This window comes from Chelonia mydas, chromosome 6 (assembly GCF_015237465.2).
Source record: "Chelonia mydas isolate rCheMyd1 chromosome 6, rCheMyd1.pri.v2, whole genome shotgun sequence".
NCBI classification, from domain to species: domain Eukaryota; kingdom Metazoa; phylum Chordata; order Testudines; family Cheloniidae; genus Chelonia; species Chelonia mydas.
The window spans coordinates 44,051,034-44,076,874 of NC_051246.2; the positions used below are offsets into that span (position 1 = coordinate 44,051,034).

Below are 25,841 nucleotides of genomic sequence, written 5' to 3' on the forward strand. Positions count from 1 at the left end.
CGCCACAGGACTCTTCACCGTTTTTACAGATCCAGACTAACATGGCTACCCCTCTGAGAGTCAATTAGGTGTCTTAGGTAGAATAATTAAGCACTAGTGGTTTCTTGTATGTCCACAGTGCATATGACCTTGACTTGAGTATACTCTATAAATTCACCTGTACAGACAAGTTCAAAAGGTCTTTTAAACTTGAAAGCCTAATTTTTGACATCTTATTTTTAAGGCAAATTGTCCTCTCCTTTTTAATTCAACATTTGATGCAAAAGAACTACTTTTCAATTACCTTGACTGTTAGATTTCACTGATATGTTTAAAATATCTGTATTATTATTTCATTTTTACTATGGGAACAAGGTGATAAGTGAGCTGCTACTAGTATTTTTCAGTCATAATTATATTATGTATTGAACATAGTATTTGATATCTCCTCATGTGACTATGAAGCTAATAAGTTGTCTTTGTTACAGGTATATGTGTCATGTGGAGAACCGTGGATTGATCCACACTTGACTATGGCCCAGCACGAAAAAAGTCTCCTACTCAATAATTTAGCATCAGATATATCTGCAATTCATGCCTACTGTATCATGCGTAACCCTGAAGGTAAGCATTTAGTTATTTTACTGCACTTGGGAATTATTGTCTCAATATATCCTCATAATATTTTTGGAGAAATAGCTGCTTTTGTGTGAAAATGTATGAGAGTTAAAATCAGTATTTCAGATGTAGATGAGAGAAATAATTCGCACTTGTATATATAAGGATCTCACAGCAACCAACTGTAGAAAGAAAGTAGAAATGGGTAAACTGAGTTAGAATGAGGTTATACGGTTTGTGTAAGGTCACACAGCAAGTCAGTGGCACAGCCAAGATTAGAACCCAGTAGTCCTGTATTCCCAGTCTTCAATTCTATATACTACAGTACACTCTCAGAATAATCATCTATAGAGAAAGACACAGATAATTTTACTTTTATTCATAGGAGTTTATGGACAATAAAGTCCAGCATGAAAGAAAAATCAAAGTAATTCACATGCCCATCTAAAAGTAGAGTAAGAGCCCCCCCCTCCCCACCCCCCACAATTTTGCATATTGGCTAATCCTTTCTGCCATCTCCAATACTGGAACTATTGATTGGATCACTACCAATAGAATTAGCCTTTCTCCCACTCCACTTAAAAATATTGAGGGTCTCCCACCCACCTGCCCGTCAGTGGTTTAATCTTTCTTTTCTAGGTATCTAGTCATGTTTTCCACAGTAGTCTCCATACGTGGCACATGCATTTGTACTTTCCATCTCATTTGATTGCCAGTGTTTATGTAGGATATCCAGTTTGTGTGGATATTACCTTCCCCTGTAGGCATGATCTGCTTGCATAGTTGTGATTGTCTGAAATGTGTACTTGTTTCTGAATTTGGATACTAGCAAAGCTTTGGAAGTTGTGTATTGCTGCAGGAATTAGATCAGCGTTGGTGGGGTTAAATTACAGGAGGGATTTGGGGAGTTTAGACAACATACTCTCCATGCCAGGCCATTAAGGGTTGAATCCAAAGGAAATCCAATATCTGCACAAGATTTGGAGGTATCCTATGGAGTACCATGCATAGGATTACAGGCGCGTTCAGACCAGGACTGGCTGCCCTGTTTGTGCCAGGGTTTAGAAGCGTCTTTAGAACTATCTTCTTTATGTTCAGTAATAAAACTACAGCATCCTCAGCCACTTTAAACACTAAAAGGAAACTATCTTCATTGGTGTTTGCTCTTGGCAATAAATAATATTAATGTAAAGAAAGCCAAATATGAATTTATTAATTTATTATTAATAATTATTATTTTATTATTAAAAGACATCCATATAGGAGTAACATCACATAATAGAAATACATGTACTACAAAATGCATAAAGGTCATCTTCTCCAAAGCCTCACCCATGCAAATCGTATGAGCAGTACCGATGATGTCTCACGTGACTAAGAGTTTGCAGGATTAGGTTCTATCTAAACAATAATTATAGTTCAGTAACCAACTGGTATCTAATTAATAATCAAGAATTGTCATACCTTATTAAATGGAAAGCTGAGCATACTTTACATACAGTGTAATAACATCTTACCAAAAAGTGTACAGAAGTTATCAGCAAATAACATGTCTTTGAAAAATGTAATTTTAACATATCTAAAAGCACCAGTCTATAAATTAAGCCTTCTGTGCGTATTAACTTTCTCAAGTATTCCCTGTCAGGGTGGTGTGGAATTGATGCGTGTCCCCCTGACTCTGACCAACCTCTTCCCCAAACATAGATCCACCATACTGCAGAGGTGGCTGATCCTTCTCTGCTAATTCATAAACCAGCGCAAAGTTCTTACCTTTAAGGATTTAGTTCATTTTTTAGGGTAAAAATATTATCCACTTCTCATGATCAACTCCTGCATCAGCTCTGAAACACAGAGCCCCTTCTTAAATAAAGAGCAATGCCAACATTAGTAGTTTGCTATTGTGTTTACATAAGGCCAGCTAGGTCTCAAGCCTACAGAGCTGGTAGGCAGTAGACCGCTCCATACTGCCACCCAGCAGCAACTGTAAATAGTTTGTGCTCCACTACTCATGACCAGCTGAGGACACAGACCATGGGAAGTCTCACTTCAAGGGGTCAAACAGGCAGCATCCTCATGACTCCTGGTAGACTCCCTGCCCTATATAAACCTAAGGGGCATTTCAGACAGAGTCCAGGCAACAGTGTGTATTTCCTATAGCTGCCATGACTGGTCCTGGTCCCTGTTCTTGAATGCATGGATTTGACCTTCCCTCCTAACCAGACCCTGAAATTTGACTTGAATTCTGATCCTTGGTACATACCCCTGCCTGGAACTTGACTACAGATTCCCCTGCTACTGTTAGCCTCATGTTTGATCCTCCTCTGACCCAGTCCCAGCTGCCCAAGTCAGGATGCTGACATTTCAGAGCCAAAAATGTTTAGGCATTAAGCAAATACATAGTATGTTCCAAATCTTAATTTATTTTTAAATTTTGATAAAATAAGTTGTTAGGCTGAAAGGGGAACTAATACCTTGTGCAATATATATGACGTATAGGTATTCTATGTGGCATAGTTATATTGTTACCATTAGACTGCAGGAAAATGAGGATCCTTGTACCCTGCCATAATGAATATGCCTTTTTTCCTTATATAAAAATAACTCTCATCTGGGGAAAATAATGTTTCACTCTATGAATGACAGTAAGTCTCTGTTTTATAATATAGAGGAGAAATAGTTACCAAAAAGTAACCTTAATACCCATGAACCATTGAAGTAGTAAACAGAGTGGTGTACTGAATGCTTAAAGCAAAAGAACTGAAAGCTAAAAGATCAGAATTCTACTCTCAGCTGTGCCACTGTCTTGCAGTGTGAATTTGGACAAGTCACTTAACCTGCCTGTGGCTTGGTTCCCTATCTGTGAAATGAATACTTATTTCCCTCGCACGTATAGTATGAGACTTAACTGATTAATGTTTCTAAAGTATTTGAGATCCTTGGGTGGAAGGTGCTACAGAAGTTCTATACCCTTGATGCATGTGGAACTCTCATTATCAGTAGAAAAAACAATAGACAGAGAATGCTTTACGGAGTTAAGGATACAGCTACAAAGTTATAATGAAAAAATATAGCAGAGAGAGACAAATCGAGAGACAGTGGGATGGGGTCTACAAACCCGCACACAAAATACAGGCAAGAAGGGGTTAAGAATCCTCCCAGTCTGCCAACAACAAAACTAGCCACACTCTGGCTCAACTGTGAGAAATTTCAGTTACGGAAAGAGACACCCCCAGCTGCTGTAGCTAATGAGGGCAAGCCCAAGTATAACGAGGGAAGAAGCGGAAGCAAGGGGTAGAAGAGGTTGAGACTTTAAGGGAGCAATAAAAACCTGCCAGAGGAATTCGCATCAGGCTGCCTCTCAGAGACTTATAAGTCCTTGGAGACGCCAGGAGAATAGGTAGAGATGAAATCACTGAGGACTAAGGGTTTTTTTAACTCATTTATGTTAGGTTTACGTTCTTTGCCTTTTTTTGTTGATCTGATTTAACCCGTTGCTGCTTGGGCCCATGACAGACCTAGGCTACTCAAACTGGGACTTTGCACAAGGTGGTCCATCACCGTTCACAGCCAGATTCAGGGTTCACTTACACTGGTGTTAATTGGGAGTATTGCATTGATATCAGTGATTGTTGCTAGTGTAGGAACAGAATCTGGACTTCAGAATTTGGCCAAAAGAGAAAAGATATGGAAAAGAAAATGTTAGAGAACTGTCTGGAAATGTATGTCAAACTCGTGAAAAAGATCAACATTCTTAAACCATGGTTGAATTTCATGGACATTTAAGTATTTTTCTCAAGTGTTAATGCAAACAAAACAAAATACCCTTCACAACACAATCCACATTCCTTTCAGTTATGCTAACATGCTGGCTACTCTTTGTGATTAGACCTATATTATAATCAGTGGTGCGAGTGGAATCCATGTCTTATCGGTACAGGAGGCGGGACAGAAGCTAACGGGGGGCACATGACCTTCTCATGTGATGCTCCACATGAGAACTCCCCACCCTGCCCCCAGCCTGGGGTCCCCACGCTCTCCCTGTTCCCTCCCCATGATCCACCCCCCTTATCTGGGATGCTGGGGGGGGGGGCGGCTCTGTCCTCCTCCCGCTGCGCCAGAGACTTTGGAATTGCAGCAGTGAAAGGAGCAGAACGTGGGGCCACCGGGCAGCCCCATGCCCGCAGCTCCTCCAGCGCAGCTCTATCGCCTTCCACACAGAGTCTCTTCCATCTGGACAGCAGCCCAGCCGGAGGACAGGGCTGGGGGTGGGACTGGGGGTTCTCCTCCTTTCCCCCTGGGAGGGGCAGCGTGGAAAGGAGCAGAATGCTGGCAGCTCCTCTGGCTGCTGTGAACAGTGATGGGCACCACCTTGTGCAAAGTCCCCGTTTGAGTAGCCTAGGTCTATCATGGGTCGAAGCAGCAGTCGGTTAAATCAAATCAACAAAAAAGGCAAAGAACATAAACATAAATTAGTTAAATGCTGGCAGCTCCTCTGGCGGCTGTACCACCCCCAGCCCTGTCCTCCGGTGGGGCTGCTGTTGTACAGATGGAGGAGACCCTGGGTGAAAGGGCTGGGGGTGGTACAACTGTGCCAGAGGAGCTCCTGGCACATTCTGCTCCTCCTGTGTCTTTCCGGTATGCCGTACCAGCTAGAAATATCTTACTGGTACGGCGTACTGGACTCCCCCTACTTGTACTGCTGATTATAATGGTGTAAATATACAGTATTTAGCAATAAATATCATTATGTAAACTTGCATTTAGTTCTAGTTTTAGGAGTAAGGAACAATATTGCTGCTGGAGCCAAACTTTTTGTGGATAGAGGTCTTGTGACTTTTGAAGAAAAACTAACTGAGGAGCTGCAGGAAAATCAAACAGAAGAAATTTTTCTGAATATAAAAGATGATTCAGATCTGTAAGTAATCCAAAATATCTTCATAACAGCTGTATTACATAAATGTAGGTGTAAGCAGAAATAGATACATAAAATATACCGCTGCAAGTGCTTATAAAATCACTACCATTGTAATGAATGTGTGTTGTTCATATGTGTAAGTGATGGACATGCTAGAAAAAAGGACTTTTGTTGAACATCCAGGTTGCAGCAGTTTACATATTTTCAAATTACTTGCTGATAAAAAAAAATACTGAACAGGTGCAAACTGGCAACAATATTGGCATTGTTTGTATCTGTTGTGTACCTTCTCAGCGTGTGAAATTGCTAGTGCCTTTGTTAGACAGATCGACTAGAAGCTATAGACAGAAATTGGGAAGAATGAAATAAGCTATGAGTTGATGCCAGGAGTGGGGAGGGCAGATGGAGAGCAAGATAAGAACAAAAGAATGTGGTGGTAACTATATATGCTAAGATGTGTAATGGAAGATAAATAACAGGAACACAGAAGGATAAATACACTGAACAGTGCTGGTGAGAGGATGGAAAAAAATTTGCACTGTAGCCCAGATTTTAGCTTCAGAAATGCTGAAATCTGTTTAATTTGGCCAATATACTGTCCAGTGAGGTGTCCACATGTATGGATTCAAAGGCAGAATTTCAAGCATGGGTGCCTGAGTTGTGTTCTAAGGACTCCATTCTCAACTGAGCTCACACTGGGGGCAGCTGAGTGGAGTAAGGCAAAGGTGCATCTGCTCCAACCAGCTCCTCATACAAGTTTGGGCATCCTAAGGCCTGGTTTCACACCACTGGGAATTTCTCTGATAGAAGAACCCCAAACTAACTCTTCAGGGCAGCATTATATCCTCTTTGTACTGCACCTCATCTGAACTGAAAGTAGGGCCCTAAAATCCATGTTTAGGCACTTGGATAAGTTGGTCTCATTTTCAGAGGTGTTGAATATTGGCTTTAATGAGAATTAAGTGCATGAGCACTTTGAATAGCAGACCAGTTGTTTGGGTACCTAAATATTGATTTAGATACCTAACTTTTGGCACACAAGTTTGAAAAATTATTCCCCCAGTTTAAAGAACACATTGAATGATGTATGAACATCAAAAAAAAAATGTAAGGTCTTAGTTGTTTGCATAGTTGATAGAATGTATCTAAACCATTTTGGTCTGGAATTCAGTTTTAAAGTCTCATCAGAACAAGTTCTTGTGTAAGCGGGGGAATAGTCCTGCTATTGTGGGGAACTTTCCTGGCTTCTGCACTACCCTGGTGAAGTGGGCTAGCAAAAGGATCTAAGTCCTCGCCCCCAGTTCCTTTACCTAGTGGCCTTCCTGCCCTTGAGGGTTCCCCTTCCACTCTCCTAGCTGGCAGAGTCCTCGTAACCCCAACAAGGCTGGGCCCAGGATTCCTGGGGGGCTCAACGCCCAACCCTGCTGTGGTCACCTAGGACAGGGGGTAGGGTGTCCCCACTCCAGGGTACTCTCTCTGCACTGGGCATTTCTCTGACCTACTGACCATTACATACAATTTAAAGCAAATGCAAGTTATTTAATCAATGATTAATTTTAAAAAGAATAAGGAAAAATGGGAAACGTTAAAGGAAACACATCAACCCGCTCTGTGGCTGGGAACATCACAAACAGTGTCTCTGGAATGTCAGGGCAGTTCAGTCTGTTCCTTGTAAGTCCCAGGCCTTCTTCTCAGGCCCGGGCTGTGCTGTAGGGATGCTGTGGGTTGGACACTTGCTCTGGTGGTGGCCACACGCTCTCAGGCTCTAAGTAGTAGGACCCTTCTTCCCAGTGTCGCCTCCCTGTCGGGGTTACGATCCAAGCCTGGCCTGCAGAGCCTCTTGGCTGAGGCATCTCCCTGTGCTGGGCCCACTGCCCAGGGTCCCCCTCAGTCTCCCCAGCTCACTGCACCCAGCTCCGGACTGCTCCAGCCCCAGCTCAACCACTCTCTCTGCTGCTTTGCCTCCAGCTCCCTCGGCTGCTTCTTTGGCCCCCCTGCCGCTGGTTGCTACCGCTCTCCTCCCAGCACAGGTCTGCTCTGCAGGCTGCTTCTGTGACTCTGCTCCCAGCACTGACCTGCTTCCTGGGCTGGTTTTCTGGCACCTCTGGCTCTGGTTGCTACAGCTCTCCTCCCAGCACAGGTCTGCTCTGCAGGCTGCTTCTGTGACTCTGCTCCCAGCACTGACCTGCTTCCTGGGCTGGTTTTCTGGCACCTCTGGCTCTGGTTGCTGCAGCTCTGCTCCCAGGGCAAGTCTGCTCTCTCTGGGCTGTGCCTCTGGCTTTGGGACTGCAGCTCTGCTCCCAGGACCAGGTCTGCTCTCTCTGGGCTGCTTTTCGGTCCTTCTGGATCTGGCACAGCTCTGCTCCCCAGCTCAGCTTGGGCCCCTGCTTTCTCCTTAGCTCGGCCCCACTCTTTCTGACCCAGGCAAATCCAGCTCACACGGAGGACGGGACCTCCCTTGCCCCCTGACTCCCTGATTAGCCTGCCCACCCTGTCATTCAGGCTGACCTGGAGCATTGGCCTCTCCCCATTGTTCCTGGGGACTATCAGTCTCAGGGTCCTGATTTCCCATAGACCCTTCCCCTTTTAGTACTGGGAGCTAGCCAACCAAAACACCCCCACTGAATGTTAGTAAGGGGGCAATAGTCCCCTTACACTTGCAAGATTTTGAGTGATTTCTTACCTGTGGATGGGCATAATACTACTAGGATGTCCTTTTCCATGCTATTTTGCTTCTTCTTGCTTCCTGTTTCGGCCAAAATCAAGCAATGCCTAAGTGTATAAACAAACATGAACACTGAAAAATATTGGCACAATTTTCTGAACTTTCAAAAAGATTAGGTTGGGTTTGGGTTGAGTTTCCAAACAGTTTGGTTTTTTTCAAACTTATTTGGCAAAGCCTAGTAACAAATAAGAATTAATTTATTGGATTAGTTGTTGGAGAGGGAATGAGTTTACTGATGAGTGTAATGCAATGCTTATCTGATATAAGTAAAAAGCTATGATGCTCTTTATTTCAATATATTAAAGAGATTTAAATGAAAACACTCCACCTATGACCTATTAACTTTACAAATTTGAATTATACATCTGGGTTTCAACTCAGATGTACATCTGATATTGCAAAACTAAAAAATATGTGGTTCATAATTTCAGAAAGCATGGTTTATTATTATTAGAGGTGTCAAGGTTCCTTCCCCACTCTGAACTCTAGGGTACAGATATGGGGACCTGCATGAAAGACCCCCTAAGCTTATTTTTACCAGCTTAGATTAAAACTTCCCCAAGGTACAAACTTTTACCTTTTTGTCCTTGGACCTTATGCTGCCACCACCAAAGTGTTACACAAAGAACAGGGAAAGAGCCCATTTGGAAACATCTTTCCCCCCAAAATATCCCCCCAAGCCCTACACTCCCTTTCCTGGGGAAGGCTTGATAAAAATCCTCACCAATTTGTATAGGTGAACACAGACCCAAACCCTTGGATCTTAAGAACAATGAAAAAGCAATCAGGTTCTTAACAGAAGAATTTTAATTAAAGAAAAGGAAAAAGAATCACTTCTGTAATCAGGATGGTGAATACCTTACAGGGTAATTAGATTCAAAACCTAGAGATTCCCTCTAGGCAAAACCTTAAGTTACAAAAAGATACAAAAACAGGAATATACATCCTATTCAGCACAGCTTATTTACCAGCCATTTAAACAAAACAGAAATTTAACGCATATCTAGCTAAATTACTTACTAAGTTCTAAGACTCCATTCCTTTTCTGTTCCCGGCAAAAGCATCACACACACAGACAGACCCTTTGTTTCCCCCCCTCCAGATTTTAAAGTATCTTGTCTCCTCAGTGGTCATTTTGGTCAGGTGCCAGCGAGGTTGTCTTAGCTTCTTAACCCTTTACAGATAAAAGGACTTTGCCTCTGGCCAGGAGGGATTTTATAGCACTGTATGCAGAAAGGTGGTTACTCTTCCCTTTATATTTATGACAAGAGGATTATTAAAAGGTAACACAAGTTGGATTTGTAGATGTGTTTTAATAAAATATAGATGGAAGAGAAGGGTATGGTCCTTTTGGTTGTTCCTTAGAGATTGTCTTTTAGTAGTAAAACTGTTATACTCCACAGCCTTTAAAAATTGGGTTTGTACAAGCCAGTTTAGAGATTTTCTTAATCATACTGACTTCTACTGACTTGTAATAGAATTACAAGAAAGTAAAGCATACAGTAGTGCAAAGATTGCCTATAATTCAAACGTCCATTGAAAGCGCATTTTAAAAAATAACGTGCTCTCATTCTGCAGTTCACTCAAATCTTTGTAACATGTACCTTTCCCAGCATAATTAATGTTACTCCGTTTGAGATGAATGTCGCTGCCTACTGTACAAAGATTTCCCAAAAACTCTACTTCATTACATCTATTTTGTCTAATCCATTACCAATGCAAGATTGAAAGGCATTTACAATAGCAATAATTGGAGTGTGAAACTGAGGACTTTTTGTCACATTTTTCACAAATTGTTTTTGCCAAAAGTTCTTGTGTTCATGATATTTTACAGATCCAATAGTGTGGCTGTGAAGCTTTGAAATGTTGCATATTTTCAGTCAAAATAAAAAAATCAATTTTAAGTATAAAAATGTAACAATAACAGGAATCATTTTAATTAGCAAAAAATAAACCTTCAGTATACAAGGACAGTCTGCACCTTGCAAGATCAAGCCTATTGGCTGGATCCCACATTCACTGAAGTCAATGAGAGCCTTTCTATTGACTTTAATAATCGCTGGATCAGTCTCTGAGAACTTTGGCTCACAAAGCTGATTAGGTTAGCTATAGTAAGAGAAAAGGAAGTTGGGAGAGCTAATGTTAGACTAAAACAAAATGATTTCCACAACAATTTTGATTTTAATATTATTGATATTTATATCGTTTAAGAAGGTCCATACATTAAACCTCCTATACTTTGTGCAGCGTATTTGAAGAAAGGGGGAGGTCAAGTGAGCTTAGCCTGAGTAATTCAAAGTATCCAAATGAATTTGAAAAAATAATTAATTAAGTAATAGGATCTTGGGTTCTCCCAGAACTATCACAAATAAGATCTCACAATGAATGTTGAGTAAAGGAAAAAGGACAGTAAAATAGTGTTATTTAAAGGTGTAAGATAAAATTCTAACAATGTTCAGAGCTGTAGAAATGCAGGTAAAAACCAACCCCCCAGTAATACAGCAAGCTCACATCTCTCCAAAATTTCTCCAAATTTGTGAATTTTAAGTTAATTTACTGTTCTATTAGGCCCTTTCTGCTTCTTTGTATTGTCTGTATTTACTTTACCCAATGCTCAAGTAGACAGAGTCCATCTTAATCTCTGTAACAAATTTTAAAAAACTTATTCTGCTGCATAATCCCACTAGATCCTTAACAAAATTATTTCAAAGTAAAAACATCAGGCCTGATTTAACATTCCAGTACTCCAGTTTAAACTGGTGAAATTCCACTGAAATTAATGTCGTTACGTTAGCGAAAAACAGAAATAATGGTTTCTTTTTCAGACAGTGTAAGAAATGAGTTGTTAAAACAGCAGAGGTATGTGAAAAGCTTGAAGTGTATTCGGTTAATAGTGACACTCTAGAAAGAGGTTGCGTTTACTAATTGTGGCGATAGATGGCACTGTTTTATTAAAGGTTGGCGAGCAGGCTTCAAATACTACATGTCAGCAAATAATCAATTATAAATGTATATAATATAAAATTATAAATCAGATACTGGCAAGTATTGCTGTCTCATAGGATAATAGTCAGCATTGTACAAATTTGCGAAACAACACTGCTCAAAGTAAATGTGAAAGAATACCTGAAGGGGCCACTCTGCTAGAGCCTGAGCCAGCTCTCAGTGAAGTCAATGGGATTCTTTCTCTTAACTTCAGTGGGAGCTGGACTAGTCCACCAGTCTAGGAGAAGTTCATACAACTCTGTACAAAAGCATGACTTTCTGTTCATTTTAGTGTCAGCAATACACATAATGCTCTGTGTGATTAGGAAATTTCTTATGTGATGAGAACAAAAATATTGGTTACTTTATGGAAAGTCCCTAGGTACAATCTAGGGAAGTCAATGGAAGTTTTACCATAGATTCAGGGGGTCTAGGATTTCACCCTATATGTTTATAATAGATTTTCCATACCTGTGGACCTTATTATACAAATTACGGTCCAAATCCTTCAATTTTTACTCAGAAAAAAACTTTCATTGATGCAAGAACGCAAGATCTAATTGTTTTACTTCTAGTTACCTTGTAAAGTATCTCCCCAATCTCTGTTAGTTTTCCAAATTCCCATTTTGTGGTTTGTTTTTCAGTAATTCACATGCAAAATCACATCTTAAAACAGATGCTTGGCATATGAAATCCAAATATTCCTGGCAGGAAATTTCCTGTGATTTTCATGATGATGACAGTTTTCCAAAGGACAAGGATAAAGAATTCTGTGAAACTGCAGAGTTATTTCAGAAGTACAGGTAAGAAATAATTATACTTTTACAATATAATTGATACACATTTGGACAATGTAATACTGAACCTGACAAAAAAGTCACAGACCGACACACCATACCAAGCTCTGCTTCCTTGTATTTATTCACACATATCCTGCATTTCCTTACTCAGGAAGAACTCCTTTTAATAATAATAGGACTTTACCACTGTAAGAGAATTTAGTCTTCTATGAAGAAACTTTTAGAAATATATATAAGCAGTTAGATCCAAATATCCCATTAATATCTAATTTCCTATGACATTAACTGAAAAATAATCCTTTCCACCTAATTTTTAAAGGTGCCTCAACCTGGTGGTCTTTTAGTTTTGTGAACAGCTATTTGGGGCACAAATGAAGAATGTAGACATATAGGGCCTCATCCAATGTCCATTGGTGTAATTGTGAGTCTTTACATTGACTTCAGTGGACATCATATCAGGTCCCTAAAGACATAGTTGCCAAGTGCAGTCTATATATTTTTATTTGTTTTCCCCAGTGAATTGTGCCCAAAGTTATATGCCACACCAAATTGCAGGTACATGACAGGAGTCTGGGTTTTAAAAATCAGGCCTTTCCTATTCAGGGCATTTAACGGCCATTTGGAAGTGTCTCCCAGCCAAAGGAGAGGTAGCATAGCAGGGACAAGAAATAAGAGGGAAAAAATGTAAGGAGAAAGGGAAGAGTATGGAATATGGAAAGTGGATAGATAAAAGAAAGGGAAAAGAGGAGAACTTGAAAATATGGGTAGGAAAGGAAATCCCTAAGTTACATTAAAATGAAAAGCAGTAAAAATGTCATTCAGAAAAATACACTGAGATCAAGTGATATCATTCACTTGAGCTCACTTGAGCACTACTGTTCTGGAATTTGTTGCCACCATAACTTTAGGATGTATTCATTTATTTTTGTGAAGTTCAGAATTGCCTGTTTATCTGCACGTTATCTACATGTAACTAGATTTACTAGAATGACTATTTAAAAGTCAAGGATGTAGAGGCATGCTGGACTACATTCAAATTAGCCCTTATTGTCCATCGCACATTTATTCCAGTTTTTACAAAAGCAGATAGAGGCATAAACAACCAAATTAAGGTGATGTTTGCCTCTTTGTGCCTTTTCAGCGAGCCAGTATAGTAAAACTAATGGCAATGAGTTCCAGTATGCTTTTCACCTTTGTCTTGGAAATAGCTTTCCCTATATTAGCCCTCTCAGTCTACTTTTTCCTCTGTCCATCCTCTCTGTTCCTCTCCCCGCCCTCACATACCCAGTCCCTTGATGTACTCCTGGTCATTTGTTCTATCATTAAGAACACGGTCAGACACATTAACAAAGATTCTGCAAAATCTACTTGTCATAAGTGTTATGTGTAAGTCATGTTAAGTTAATAGAGCATTTTTCTAACCCTAAACACCTAACCCTAATTTTGTTTATTCAGACCTCAACCAAAGCTGAATGCAGAATTGCAGAAGGCTCACCATAAGCAGTTTGAGTTTAGAGACAAACAGATTATAAACTGTGCATTCCCAGGGCTTGTTTTGGGGGTTCAGGATGCTAACCTGCATGCTGGGACTGAAGTTGTTTTGGTGGAAAAGAAATCTGATGATACCAATCAGCACTGGATATGGAGAGATCATGACAGGTACAAGCATATTCACTGATATATGAGACTAAATGTTATAAAGGGAAGTTTTATGTATCATACATGAAAACACAATTCCAGCTCTGTGGACTGTTATCTAGTTATTGAAGTTATTTTTTTAGTGTGTTGAATGGGAAAGAACTAGGTTTAGGATTTTTAAGAGGGTTTCAATAGTTCTTCTTTGATCATTTTCTTGTCTTACTAGCCATTAATTTACAGCATAGAATCTCATAAATGAATCTCTAGTGTAGAAAGCTAAAGATAGCTTTAAAAGACCTATATCAAAGCAACAATCCCTCCAATCAAGGGAAACCCTCCCCACTCCTATGAGGGCTCCTTAAATCAACCACAAGGGGGACAGCAGTGTGAAGTGCACTCTTCCCCACAGTCCACTCAGCCTAAGTTAAAAGGATCAAAAAATGGATACTATGAAACAATGTATTGCACTGTACTGGAGCTCCAGACCAGTGCTGATTTGAGGAATCCAGAAGCACTGTGTCCTTCAAAAACAGAAAAGGAAAACTTCAGCATGCATATGTCATTCACCTTTGAATGCAATGACATACTAAGCATGCTTAAAATGCCACTAGCTTTATAGACTGCTGTACAGTACACTACTCATCTTTCCTCCTTCACTTCTTTCCCCTGAGAATGCAGCACTTTCCACTGCAGCAGAATGACAAAGGATACATTAAACAAATTGTGGGTTCATGAAGAGAGAAAAACTGCACCGTTCCATCACTAGCAGTATAAAATCAAAGCAGCAGACTTGAATAGAGAGAAAAGTGTCTGTCTCCATCTGCTCCATCCCCTTTTAAACTCCTAATTCAAGGTTTTATATTGGACAAAGCATACAGTAAAACAGATTATTCTTGGATCCCAAGAACACAGAATTGTCTTCCTTTTAAAATCCTTCTATTTTGTCTGTGTGTTAAAAGGGTTGGATATCCCCAAAAATCTATTATCTCAGTTTTTGCAACCATTTTGTATCAAATCCTAAAGCCAAGGTAAATTGGCCTCAATGCCTATTTTGGTATGAACCCAGAGAAAGTTTCTGGTCCCACATTATCACCCTCCCACCGACAGAACCAGACTCCCTCTCTCTTTACTTTTAAGTGTCTTCCTTGTAGAACCAGTGCTCTTTTATATCCTTCTCACCTCACTTTCTCCTGTCTTTGGAGGCAGTAAACTGAATGTCAGGAGCCAGGTAGTTGTCCTGCTGTCCCATTTGGAGTCTCTGTGGTTTTAGCAAGGCAAGCTTCTTCCCCTCTATATCCACAGCAGATGAGTGGCCAGCCTGACATGCTCTTCTTGCATCTGAGGAACGAGCAGCATTGCACATGGAGGTTCTGCTGTTTTTAGGAAGGGGTATTGGGTATGGCTGGAGAGTTGCCCTTCATGTAACAATGCAGGACTCTCAGTGCTATTAAGAACACAGAGCTTTCTCATGTGTCGTGGAGTAGGCAGTGATTTATGTACTATTAGCTGGATGTAAAGTTAAGACTATAAGAACTTGTTTGCGTTAGATAAGCTTTTCTCATGTTAATGTGAAGAACAGCATTGAATCCTAGTTCAGCTGAGGTTACTGTACTTTGTTGGCTCTACTTCAGTCTGTGCATGAGAAATTATCCCAGACTGAACTGCATCCTAGCAGGAAAACCCCTAAGCATTCAAGAGAGGGTAGGGAACAGCTGGGAGCCCACTGAAGATGTCAGGATGGGAGTAAAATGCCACTGACATGTCACCAGGTCAGAGGAGAAGTGTCTCTAGCCATCGTGTGTTCAGGGAGGGTGGAGAAGTATCTCTAGCCATCGTGTGTTCAAGGAGGGTGGCATGCACATATCTTCCTGTCTTTGGGCCTGAAGCCTTTTTTTGAGGATGAGAGGAGGAAAGGGTGGTTCTCCGAAAATGCGGGAGTGAGGCAGATTGTGTTGGAGGAAGGAAGAGGGTGTCCTGTCAGGCAAGAGATAGTGCCAGAGCATTTGTGAAGAAAGAGAGAAACTCACCAAGTTTGTAATTGGTTTACTCAAACTGAGCTTTGAATGTAGGGTTTGGGGTAAATCTGAAACTCAAAATGAACTAGCAGGTTTCAGAGTAACAGCCGTGTTAGTCTGTATTCGCAAAAAGAAAAGGAGTACTTGTGGCACCTTAGAGACTAACCAGTTTATTTGAGCATAAGCTTTCGTGAGCTACAGCTCACTTCATTGGATGCATACTGTGGAAAGTGTAGAAGATCTTTTTATACACACAAGCATGAAAAAATACCTCCCCCCACCCCACTCTCCTGCTGGTAATAGCTTATCTAAAGTGATCACTCTCCTTACAATGTGTATGATTGGAAATGGCCCAACTTCATTATCATACACATTGTAAGGAGAGTGATCACTTTAGATAAGCTATTACCAGCAGGAGAGTGGGGTGGGGGGAGGTATTTTTTCATGCTTTGTGTGTATAAAAAGATCTTCTACACTTTCCACAGTATGCATCCGATGAAGTGGGCTGTAGCTCACGAAAGCTTATGCTCAGATAAATTGGTTAGTCTCTAAGGAGCCACAAGTACTCCTTTTTCTTTTTTAAAATGAACTAGATACTTGTGAATCAAACCCACCAAGGGCTATGTCAGCATTTTGGTATGTGCTAATAATCCTTCTGTAAGGCTTCTTCATAAAAGTGTGCATTACTGCGGCATCACTCATGTTCTGTAGCTGTAAGAGTAGTTTAGGGGAGAGCCTAATGTATTTAGGCCCTCTATAAAAATATTTGCATTTTTACATTATAGTGTCACTGTTGTTTTTTCTGTTCTTAGGACATTTCATTTGATGAGTGATCCAAATCTAGTGCTAGCAGTGTCAATGCCCAGCACACAGACTAGATATTCAAAATGTGCACTGGACATGAAACGATGTGCTGTTGTTCTGCAGGTAAGAGAGTGCATTTAAAAGAAGAGACAAAAATTCTTGCTGTACACCTAGATGTAGGCCCAGGATCCAGTTGTATTCAGATACCGAATCAGCTTTAAATAATATTTTCTTTTAATAGTGCTTTGTATACTATAGATAACACAGGAAGTCCCAGGGCTACAGCTGTTGCAAAGATATAAAAGATTCTATCCAATAAATTATCAATAAAAACAACATGAAAGTTACATTCTGGAGTCCAGAAATGCCAAGGTAAAGTTTCATGCATATTAGTTTTAAAATAAGGAGCATTTAAAGTCGGCGTGTTGAATTGTGAGTAACAGTGTGTCAGAATCAGCCACTGAATCTTTAATGCAACTGAAAAATACAGGGTTACAGCTTCGTTCTCTTCTACTGAATATAGACAATTGCAGTTATCTTTGACAATGCCTTTATGACATCAGTCAATGAAATAAAAACTGTCACAATCTGACATTTAGTAGTGCAATCAGTTTCATAGAATATGTACAGTATATTTTCCCCCAAACTAGTTTTCATTGAAAATCAATTTGCTTTTCAAGTATTTTGTGTGTGCTTCCACTCTTTTTATAAAAGCTTTATCTTTTATTTCTTGCAGCAATTAAGGCCAGTTGGTGGAAATTACTCACATAATAATATCCATCAAATGGATGAGTCACATGCATTACAGCTTGCAGAATCAGGCCTTTGGTTTGTGACAAATATTTTAAAGTTCTTGCAATATAATAAAAGTGAGAAATGTTAAATTGATTCTGGTGAGCCCTTCCCTATTCAGCTCAATTAAGTTCTTTGTATATGCCAGTTGTTCTCAGGGATGCTGCCATTCTTGCACTCTTTAAAATCAAAAGGGAAGACTTGCTTATTTTGCCCATTGTTTTCAGCTTTTTGCTCAGCAGAGACATTATTAGTAATTGCAGATCTTTTATAGATACCCTTAATGTCTTCGTATTGGGAATAGCTGAATTTGTTTTGCCTAATTTTGAATGCTCTCTGCCATCCTGTGTTCAGAGGACTATTGCCAATGAAACAATATTTTGAAAATGGAACAGAGATGGATGAGTGAAAAACAAATGTAGAGGGAGATGGGGGGGGGAAAGGATCAGAGAAAGGAATACACAAATAATTATGGAATTGATATTGCCATGTACCAGGCAGCCACTTGTGTTTTTCAGAGTTTATTATTGCTAACACACAGGCAAAGAAAATGCTAGGAAGTTGTGTTTTTAAAAAATTAAATCACTACAAAGCAAATAGCCAAACTCGGAAATGAAGTGTAAGGTGGTTTAAACTAAACTGCCTTAAACTTTGATTCCCTTACACTGAGTTAGATTTTCTTTGACCTATTACCTGTGTAAGAATGTATGAAGGACTTTGCTGTTGTAACTTACACACTAATTACCAGAAGAAGGGATGAGAAGGTGTAAAACAGAGGGTAGCCTGCTTTAACTTACATCTTCTTACATCTTCCTGTTAGCTGCTAGTTTCAGTAAACTCTTCTATTCTGGCTTCTTGATATGTGAGTTACACCAACTGAGCCTCACTTACACTAGGAATCAGTGGACCAATTGTAGACATGATATGGTAAGTGAATGTGGGTGAAAGGGAGACAAGAGGCAGTCTGTTTTCTTGTAACATACATGTTGAAGGGGAGGTGCAGAAGGCAATACCAGCTACTTCAGTTTAGACTCTTTCAGGACTTACTTATACTCCCCTCTGAATTGACCCCAAGAGTTTAAATTACAGGAAAACAGATTCATGAACTCGTGGTTTTTGTGAACTCCAAACAATAGTCTGAGGGTTTTGCAAAATCTTGAATTCCATATGGCTTCCCATTCATATTTCATGCAGCAAGCTGCCATGCACGATAAAGTTGTTGTTGTAATGGCTTGTTTTCCCTGGAGCGTTTTATTTTTTTTATAAATTAAATCATTTTATATGCCAAAAGTGATTCTAAGTACTTACATTTCTTTATCTGCATAGTATTAAAGAATGCCTGTTAGACCAGCAGAAACTGTCACGTCAACTATAATATAAAATATTGTCTATACAAATATGCTCTTGGGATTCTGGCATTGACTAAAAAGATTGGGGGGAAAATATCAATGTGACATATTTTGAAAAATAGCAATAGACCTGTAATGAATGACACACGGTATATAATTATATAGGGAACAGCCACAGAAATTAAATTGATTCTATGAATGGACATTTCCTTTTCCTTTAAGTATTGTCAGCAGAGATCCCCATTGTTGGCATACACCTGTGAATTACACCAAAACCCAGGACCCTCTGGAAAGCTCTGACCATTTGAGGAGGGAGACACATGAACTTTTGACTCAAGCTAGGTTACATAAAAAAGCAGAGTCCCCTATGCACACTGAGTTCATTCCAGCTGTAAATTGGAACTTTTTCTAATCCCTGAACTTTCTTAGCTTGTTGACATTTTTTTCTGTTTCTCTCGTTAGTCATATATAAATTTGTCATAAATAATTAAGATCTAATGTTTGTTTTAATTTGAGGCGTGTCTCCAAAGGAAGCAGTACATCAGAGTTTCCCAGAACTTCATCTTCAGGAATCAACGTTATCTATCTAATTTACATGGTTCCCATTACTGTAGCATGAGGGTGCCTCACAATCTTTAATGCATTTGTTTTCACAAAAGCCTAGTGTGGACAGGAAATGCTATTATCCCCATTTTATAGGCACAAAATTGAGACACAGGAACCTAGCCCTCAACAGTATTTATGCACCTAATTCCCATTTAATTAATCCAACCTTTGTGACCTGCCCAAGGTTACATAGGAAGTCCATTAGGAAGCAAGGAATTGAACCTGGGTTTCCTAAACTAACACCCTAACCACTGATCCACCCTTCCTGTCTTCTGTTCTCTTATGACCTTGTTGGGTTATTTGGGTCTTCTGCCATGATGGCAGATCCCAGAAAGAAGGCCAGGTTTAAAGACTGCCCATCTCTGATGGCAAGATTGATGGCAGACCACCTATGCTGATTAGTTCACTTTTTCACTTACCTAATATTGTCTATTTTATTAACAGCATTTTGTTTCTAGCGCGCCTTTTATCCCAAAGGATCGCACAGCACTTTAAAACTGCTGATGTACATACACCACTTCTGAAATGTAGCCACCTCCATGGCAGAAGATTAGACAATCCACCATACAACACTGAGTGCAGGGGGAAAATTTGTCAAGGATACTGGGGCAAATACCTACTTTTACTTAAAGTGTCATGAGATGATTAGTGTCCAAACAGAACAGACAGGACTTGAGTATTTAAAGTCTCATCTGAAAAACAAGCTTTTTTTTTTAAACAGCACAAGACATTCATGCCAAATACTGAATAGAAGAATGCTATAGTGTAGGAATAGGATTTATCTTTTATGTTTTGACAGAATTATAAAGAATACAGCAATGGAGCTGCCAATCAAAAGTGGCATTACATGGAAAATGCAGGAGTATTTAGTGCCTTTTACAGCACAGTACTGGATCAAGAAATCACAGCAGCAAATCATGCTTCTGTTTGCACATTCTCTGTGACCAGCAGAGAAAAAATAGACCAGCCAGTAAGTAAAATATTTTTAAGGTATGTAAAAGTTGACATAGGGAAGTTTAATCCACTGTCAATGCAGACAACAGGCAAGAATGTTTATGTGTATACCTATATATTTATATTTATCTGAAATGGACAGATCATATATTTCACTTTTTCTTCAAGTGCTGTCCCTGTGGGTGCTCCACTTCAGGTGTCGGTGCATAAACTTCTCTTCCTGCTAGCAAAAAAAGTACTTTGTAAAGTAATATATTGAGCAGTCATGTCTGTAGAAGTTTCTGTTACCTAAGTATGACATCATGGCTGTGAAACAGGTCATAATTAAACGATGATAAAATCCCCAGTCAAATTTTATGTCACTACCATAGATTTGTAATAAGTAAAAGTACATTGTCAGTCACTCACCTCTGATGTCACAATTGCTCTAGTCTGTTCCAACACCAGTTCCATTTTGCAGTGTCCAGAGATGAGGGCTGAAGATCCAAAGCCATTTGTCATTGTCTCATTTGAAATGAACAACAGCTATTCATGTATCCTAACTGGCAGCATCAAGAAGGTTAGCAAAGGTGGACTTGTGTTGAGGAAATCCTGGATGCTTATAGGAAGTAATTAGATAACTAAACTGTTGCACATCTGGATACTCTAAAACATTGAAACCATTGTTTTCCCTTCTTTTTAGGGCTACTATTTTCTTTCACCCAGTGGAAAGCAGAAGTTCATGATATGTTTGGCTTGTGCAAGGGCCATAAGAGGAAAAAAAGAACTGAAAAAATTACCCACAGGTAGCATATTCTTCTGTGCCTCTGGCTCTGAGGAAGCAAGTCATTTCTCCTTGGGGCCTTTTAAGTGTGTTAATGTGAGGAAGGTTTGTATTTTTTTAATTTGTCCTATTAGCTGTACTGTAGACTCAGGATTATAAAATAACCTGAAAATGTTGATAGTACATTCTTAGACTACTGCAGAACTTTGCTATCTTCACTTGAACAAACTGTAAACCTTCATATAGTCTTTCAGTTTTACTGTTCGCTGATGAACAGATCAGGAAGGTTTTGCAGGTGTCAGTGGGAATGGGGCCAGTGTGGATATTATCCTGGTACCCATGGATGAATAGGGGACTGGCATATCCCCCTCTTTGAACGCCAACCCTGAAAAAAGGCTAGGACGTTTACAATCAACCACTAGTTTTTTGAGATCAGGTTCTCAATGTTCCAGAGGCTGCACTTTTCAGGCCATTGATTGAATGCAGAGAAACAGTGGCCTTGGCTACGATGGATGAGGGGTTGGGAGTCTTCTGAAAGTTTGCCCTGCTTCCTTCCTCTTCAAGTGTTCCTATGCGATACTAAAGGCCTCTGTCGGTATGTTCCCCACACCACTCATTCCAGCTCTGGGTAGTGAGTGAAAGTTCTCACCACTACCATTGATCCTATGCTGAGAGGACATGACCACTCATAATTCCACCTTCTCCAGAAGAAAGTATGTTGGGAAGCGGGGGATCCTACTCACTTAGCAACATAGGTACTCTAAAAACCTTGCATTTTACTGCTAATTAATGCATGTGTCATAGGTTGGTCATTGCTGCAGTACGTGGCATGTGACATGTATGCAGAGTCTCCACCACTGTCTCTCATTCTGGGAATGTACTAACTGCTGAGTTTAAAATCTGTATAAAATTATTGTCTTTTTCTTAATATCTTTCTAGTTGAAAGGAAGTCAAGAGTGGCAGATTTGTTATTAGGGATATATAAATAATATCCTAATATTTATAAACCTATTAGGATATTATTTTGTGCTATACCAAATTTTAGAATAGTTTTCCTGTTAGCATTAAAATGTATCTGTTACGGGACATATTTGTCTCTTGCCTGCACATATGGAACTCCTATAGATATTAGTATTAAGGGTAAATAATTAATGGGAGCTCTGCATTGAATAAGGGGAGATCTTTTGAAAGCTGTTTCATCTTTACCTAAACAGCCGTGTATACAGATATGTTCAATTATCTTTAAAAGAAATACATACATGTCTTGTTAGCTTTTCTACAAAATTTGGTTTTAGCCATCTCTTGTCATTTTTAACAAATCATAACTACCAGAAATCCCTGGAGATTTAGTGTGATCACCAAAGGTACATGCAGAGTAGATATTAGTATATTCCATATTTCAATAAATTTAGTGTTGACTGAATAAATTTAAAATTAAATTGGTGAGCTTCATGAAAAGAAGTTCACTTCAGTATTGATTTAACAAGAGCAGCAGCCTGATTGGATCTGTTTCTTTCCTATCTTAAAGACTGATTTATCCACATTGGAAGCCGAAAATACCTTGAATTATTTAGAAGAAGTTCTAGCATCTTTGCGGACCGAAACCTCCATACAAACAATCTCAGAAAAGATCTCTGCAGCTATGAACCATAAAGCAGTGAAAATAATTGCATACAGAAATGGAGCTGGCTACCGAAATGGTCAGTTAATCATTGCTAGCACATTCCCTATGGTAAGTATTAGTAACAATCATCCCCAGAGATAATTATAATGTCTATAGTATTGGCAAGGACAAGCAGCCTTTGTCAGTGACCAAGATGAACCCAAACCAGAATCTCAAAGCTAAATCTCCCTTCATCATGAATTGCTGAGGTGGTCGTTTTGAATTCACAAATTTTAGTCCTACCTTGTGAGTTTGTTTCCCAATCTGATCCAGGGCCTGTAGGAACCTGTTCTCCAGATTCAGTTTTGATATGACCCAGTATGATAAAACATTTTCATGGCATATATCTTGCAATAACACTTGAAATTATGATATTTCCACAATTTAGGCTGATAATTTCAGGAGAACCTTTTTAAGAGATTTTGCCATTGTCAGACATGATTTTTAGCATTGGTTCAGCCCCCAACCCAAACTCCTCATCCTAGTTTAAACCTTCTAATTTGGATCCAAACACAGCCTCCTTCTTCCGTTTATAATCAGTGATGATTCTTCTAAGAGAAATACCATATATAGGAATATAGGCCTTATATAAAATGTAAACATCTTTTTTCTTAAATTTGGTTTAATCTTGGGAGATTTTAAAGCAAGTTTTCTCTATTGAGATGGAAAGTGCTAAAGATAAATTATTTGACTTATAACCCAGTTCCAAAATAGAAAATTACTGTAAATTGTCTTGTTTATGAGAAGAATGATGACACTGAGCACAAGATATTCAAGCTTATTTTTAATATTGCTGATAGATGAATATTGAGTGACTGACTGTTGGAACTCTGGAAATTTTTACAGGATTTTGGGGTCAAACTTTCTGTAAACTATTGACAGTCTCATTGCAAGAGTTTTTCACGCACATAAGATCATGTCAGCTTCCTCAAAAGTGGTCTCATGTTCTGTGTTTTTGGTATTTTGGGAGTCAGGGGCTTATAGTCTCTGATGTGCATAAGACCAAATATTTTAAAAATTTCTGGCTTTTCCCAAAATTGATGCTAGCTAAGGATGACCTAATTCAAACCTGATTGGACCAAATTGCATGGTGCCAGAGTAGGTCTCACACCTGATTTGCTCAAAGGCCTTGGAACAAGGCACTGGAAGATGGAGTAAGTAAAATTCACAAACTGTAAGAATCAAGAGTGTCTGAGAAGCTGTGTCTTTTGGGTCAACAAGTCACCTAAATGCCATTGAGGATCTGGGTCCTAGTCCTTCTAAAGGCCAGCAAAAGCTCAGCTGAGGGAGAGAACTGCAGAGAGTAGGTAGGCTCCTACAGGAGTCCCTTGGTCTGGTATGACCAGGAAGGGCTGAGAGAAGTGAGGGAAAAGCCTCTGGCAACCGTAGCCCATGTTGGACAGAGGAACTACTTTATTTTGATATTTTGCCCGAGCGTCTGTTTGACGAATAAATTGTGTCCTCAAGCAAGAACCTGAAACAGACTTTAATGTGACATCAGTCTTCCGTGGACTGGTGAGATAGCCCATCCATTTAAAGTGTGTTCTGTGTCCTGTGTCTACAAGTCCTAAGAGAATTGAAACTGTCACCAGATCAGAGTTGTTGAACTACTGCAGAAGTATCTTGTAAAGTCTGTATAATATCTCAGTTGGGGGCGAGGGAAAGAGCCACCACATAAGAATTTAAATAAGGAGGAAGCTTTATAATTAGTTTAAATTGTGGGTTAAGCACTAGATAACTTGGTTCCAGTATTAAAACTTTTACCCAGCTCCAAGTTATAGATACAGTTCTTCAGTTGGGCTTTATAACCAAAAGGACAACTACCTCCTTAAATCCCTTTCTAGAACTTGTAATGTTTGACTATTTTTGTGTTAATTTGATAATTTAATTCCAATCCACTATTGAGATTACCATAATTTGTTGGTTTATTGATTTGATTTTGTGTAATGGTTGTATTACTTTCTTAATTTAATTTAATATTAACAACAGCTTAGCTTTGAGATGTCTTCTTGGTTTTAATTTTTTGTTTAATAGTTTTAATAAAATGTATAAAAATATATTGAATCACATTTCTTTCAGTAATTAATGTAGGTCAGGAACCTCTGAGGGTAATGGGTGTATATCGGCCTGTCATCTTAAAAGACTGATCAATTCCTCTAATTAGTCTTTGGTTCCCACTGTCTTTAGGCAAACAGATATCATCTGACAAGCCCATACCTTCCTAATATTCTGAGCCTGGAAGGATAGAATGTGGCTTCCATTATTTCTGCTAAAGATTAGTCAGTCGTTACAATCCACCTATCAAGTTCTTCTCTTTACTATAAGCACTGCCAGGTTGGGCAGAAAGAGACTTCACCTGGAGTTAATATCTCTGCTGTCTTACACCTGCAGCATTGTATGTCACTCCTGGGCAAGTAAGGGTTTCGTAGAAGGTGGACTAAGACTTTTTGGGGGAAGCCTTATGCAAAAGGATGAATCATTCTGCACTCTAGTATGGCTGGAGTATGATGACTCCAACTTGGATCACAGCCAATTGTATTCTAGGAGAAGGTGATTGGAGTACAGACTACGCTGGTGTTATTTTATCATATATTTGACACCAGAACCCCATGTAAAATACCCTGATGGTGCCACATAAATTGCAACATAATTGTTCTGTTTGAAACTGCTGCATACAATTGTGCTTCAGAACCTAAACTTTCATGTAAGGAAAAATAATTTAAAATTCCAGCCCATATGGAATTGTGAAACTCCAATTGTGAAAACTTTAAAGTGTGAACTCATTGTAAACCAATGCAATAATGTCTGTCTGAATATGTAGGAAGCCTGAAACAATACCTCTGAGAAGTGTGGATGTCAATATTGTTAACTATTTCAATGGTGATCATTTTAACAGAAATATCAAGCTTATGTATTTCTCCATGCTTGTTAAATATAGTGGCAGATATTGGGCTGGGTTGGGAAGGAGCAGTGGGACATCTAGTTATCAGGGTTTGAGGTGGGAAATGAGGAAGTTAATTCCCCCTCCTAAATTTAAAGCTGTCTCCATCCCTGCTCAAAAGCCTCATCTGCTTCCTGGTTGCCAAAAGAACAAAACAAAACCAAAAAAAACATCATTATGCCTTTGTCAAAAACCCAAACTACCCAGCTGTCCAAACCTCCAGCAGGGTCCCTGACAAATCTGTAATGCAAAATAAAATGATGTAGCACATTGAAAGTGGTGGGGGGCAGGAGG

At 39.4% G+C, this 25,841-nt stretch overlaps 1 protein-coding gene across 1 annotated transcript in view; it reads left to right on the plus strand.

Annotated features, from left to right (window-relative positions):
• Positions 1-25,841, plus strand: part of DCDC1 (doublecortin domain containing 1) — a 369,285-nt gene that overhangs the window by 309,675 nt on the left and 33,769 nt on the right. The window contains exons 22-29 of the mRNA XM_043549349.1: positions 468-603; positions 5,362-5,512; positions 11,867-12,025; positions 13,478-13,681; positions 16,488-16,602; positions 20,026-20,196; positions 20,863-21,048; positions 22,472-22,675. Coding sequence (XP_043405284.1) covers positions 468-603; positions 5,362-5,512; positions 11,867-12,025; positions 13,478-13,681; positions 16,488-16,602; positions 20,026-20,196; positions 20,863-21,048; positions 22,472-22,675 — 1,326 coding nt within the window. The remainder of the gene's footprint in view (positions 1-467; positions 604-5,361; positions 5,513-11,866; positions 12,026-13,477; positions 13,682-16,487; positions 16,603-20,025; positions 20,197-20,862; positions 21,049-22,471; positions 22,676-25,841) is intronic.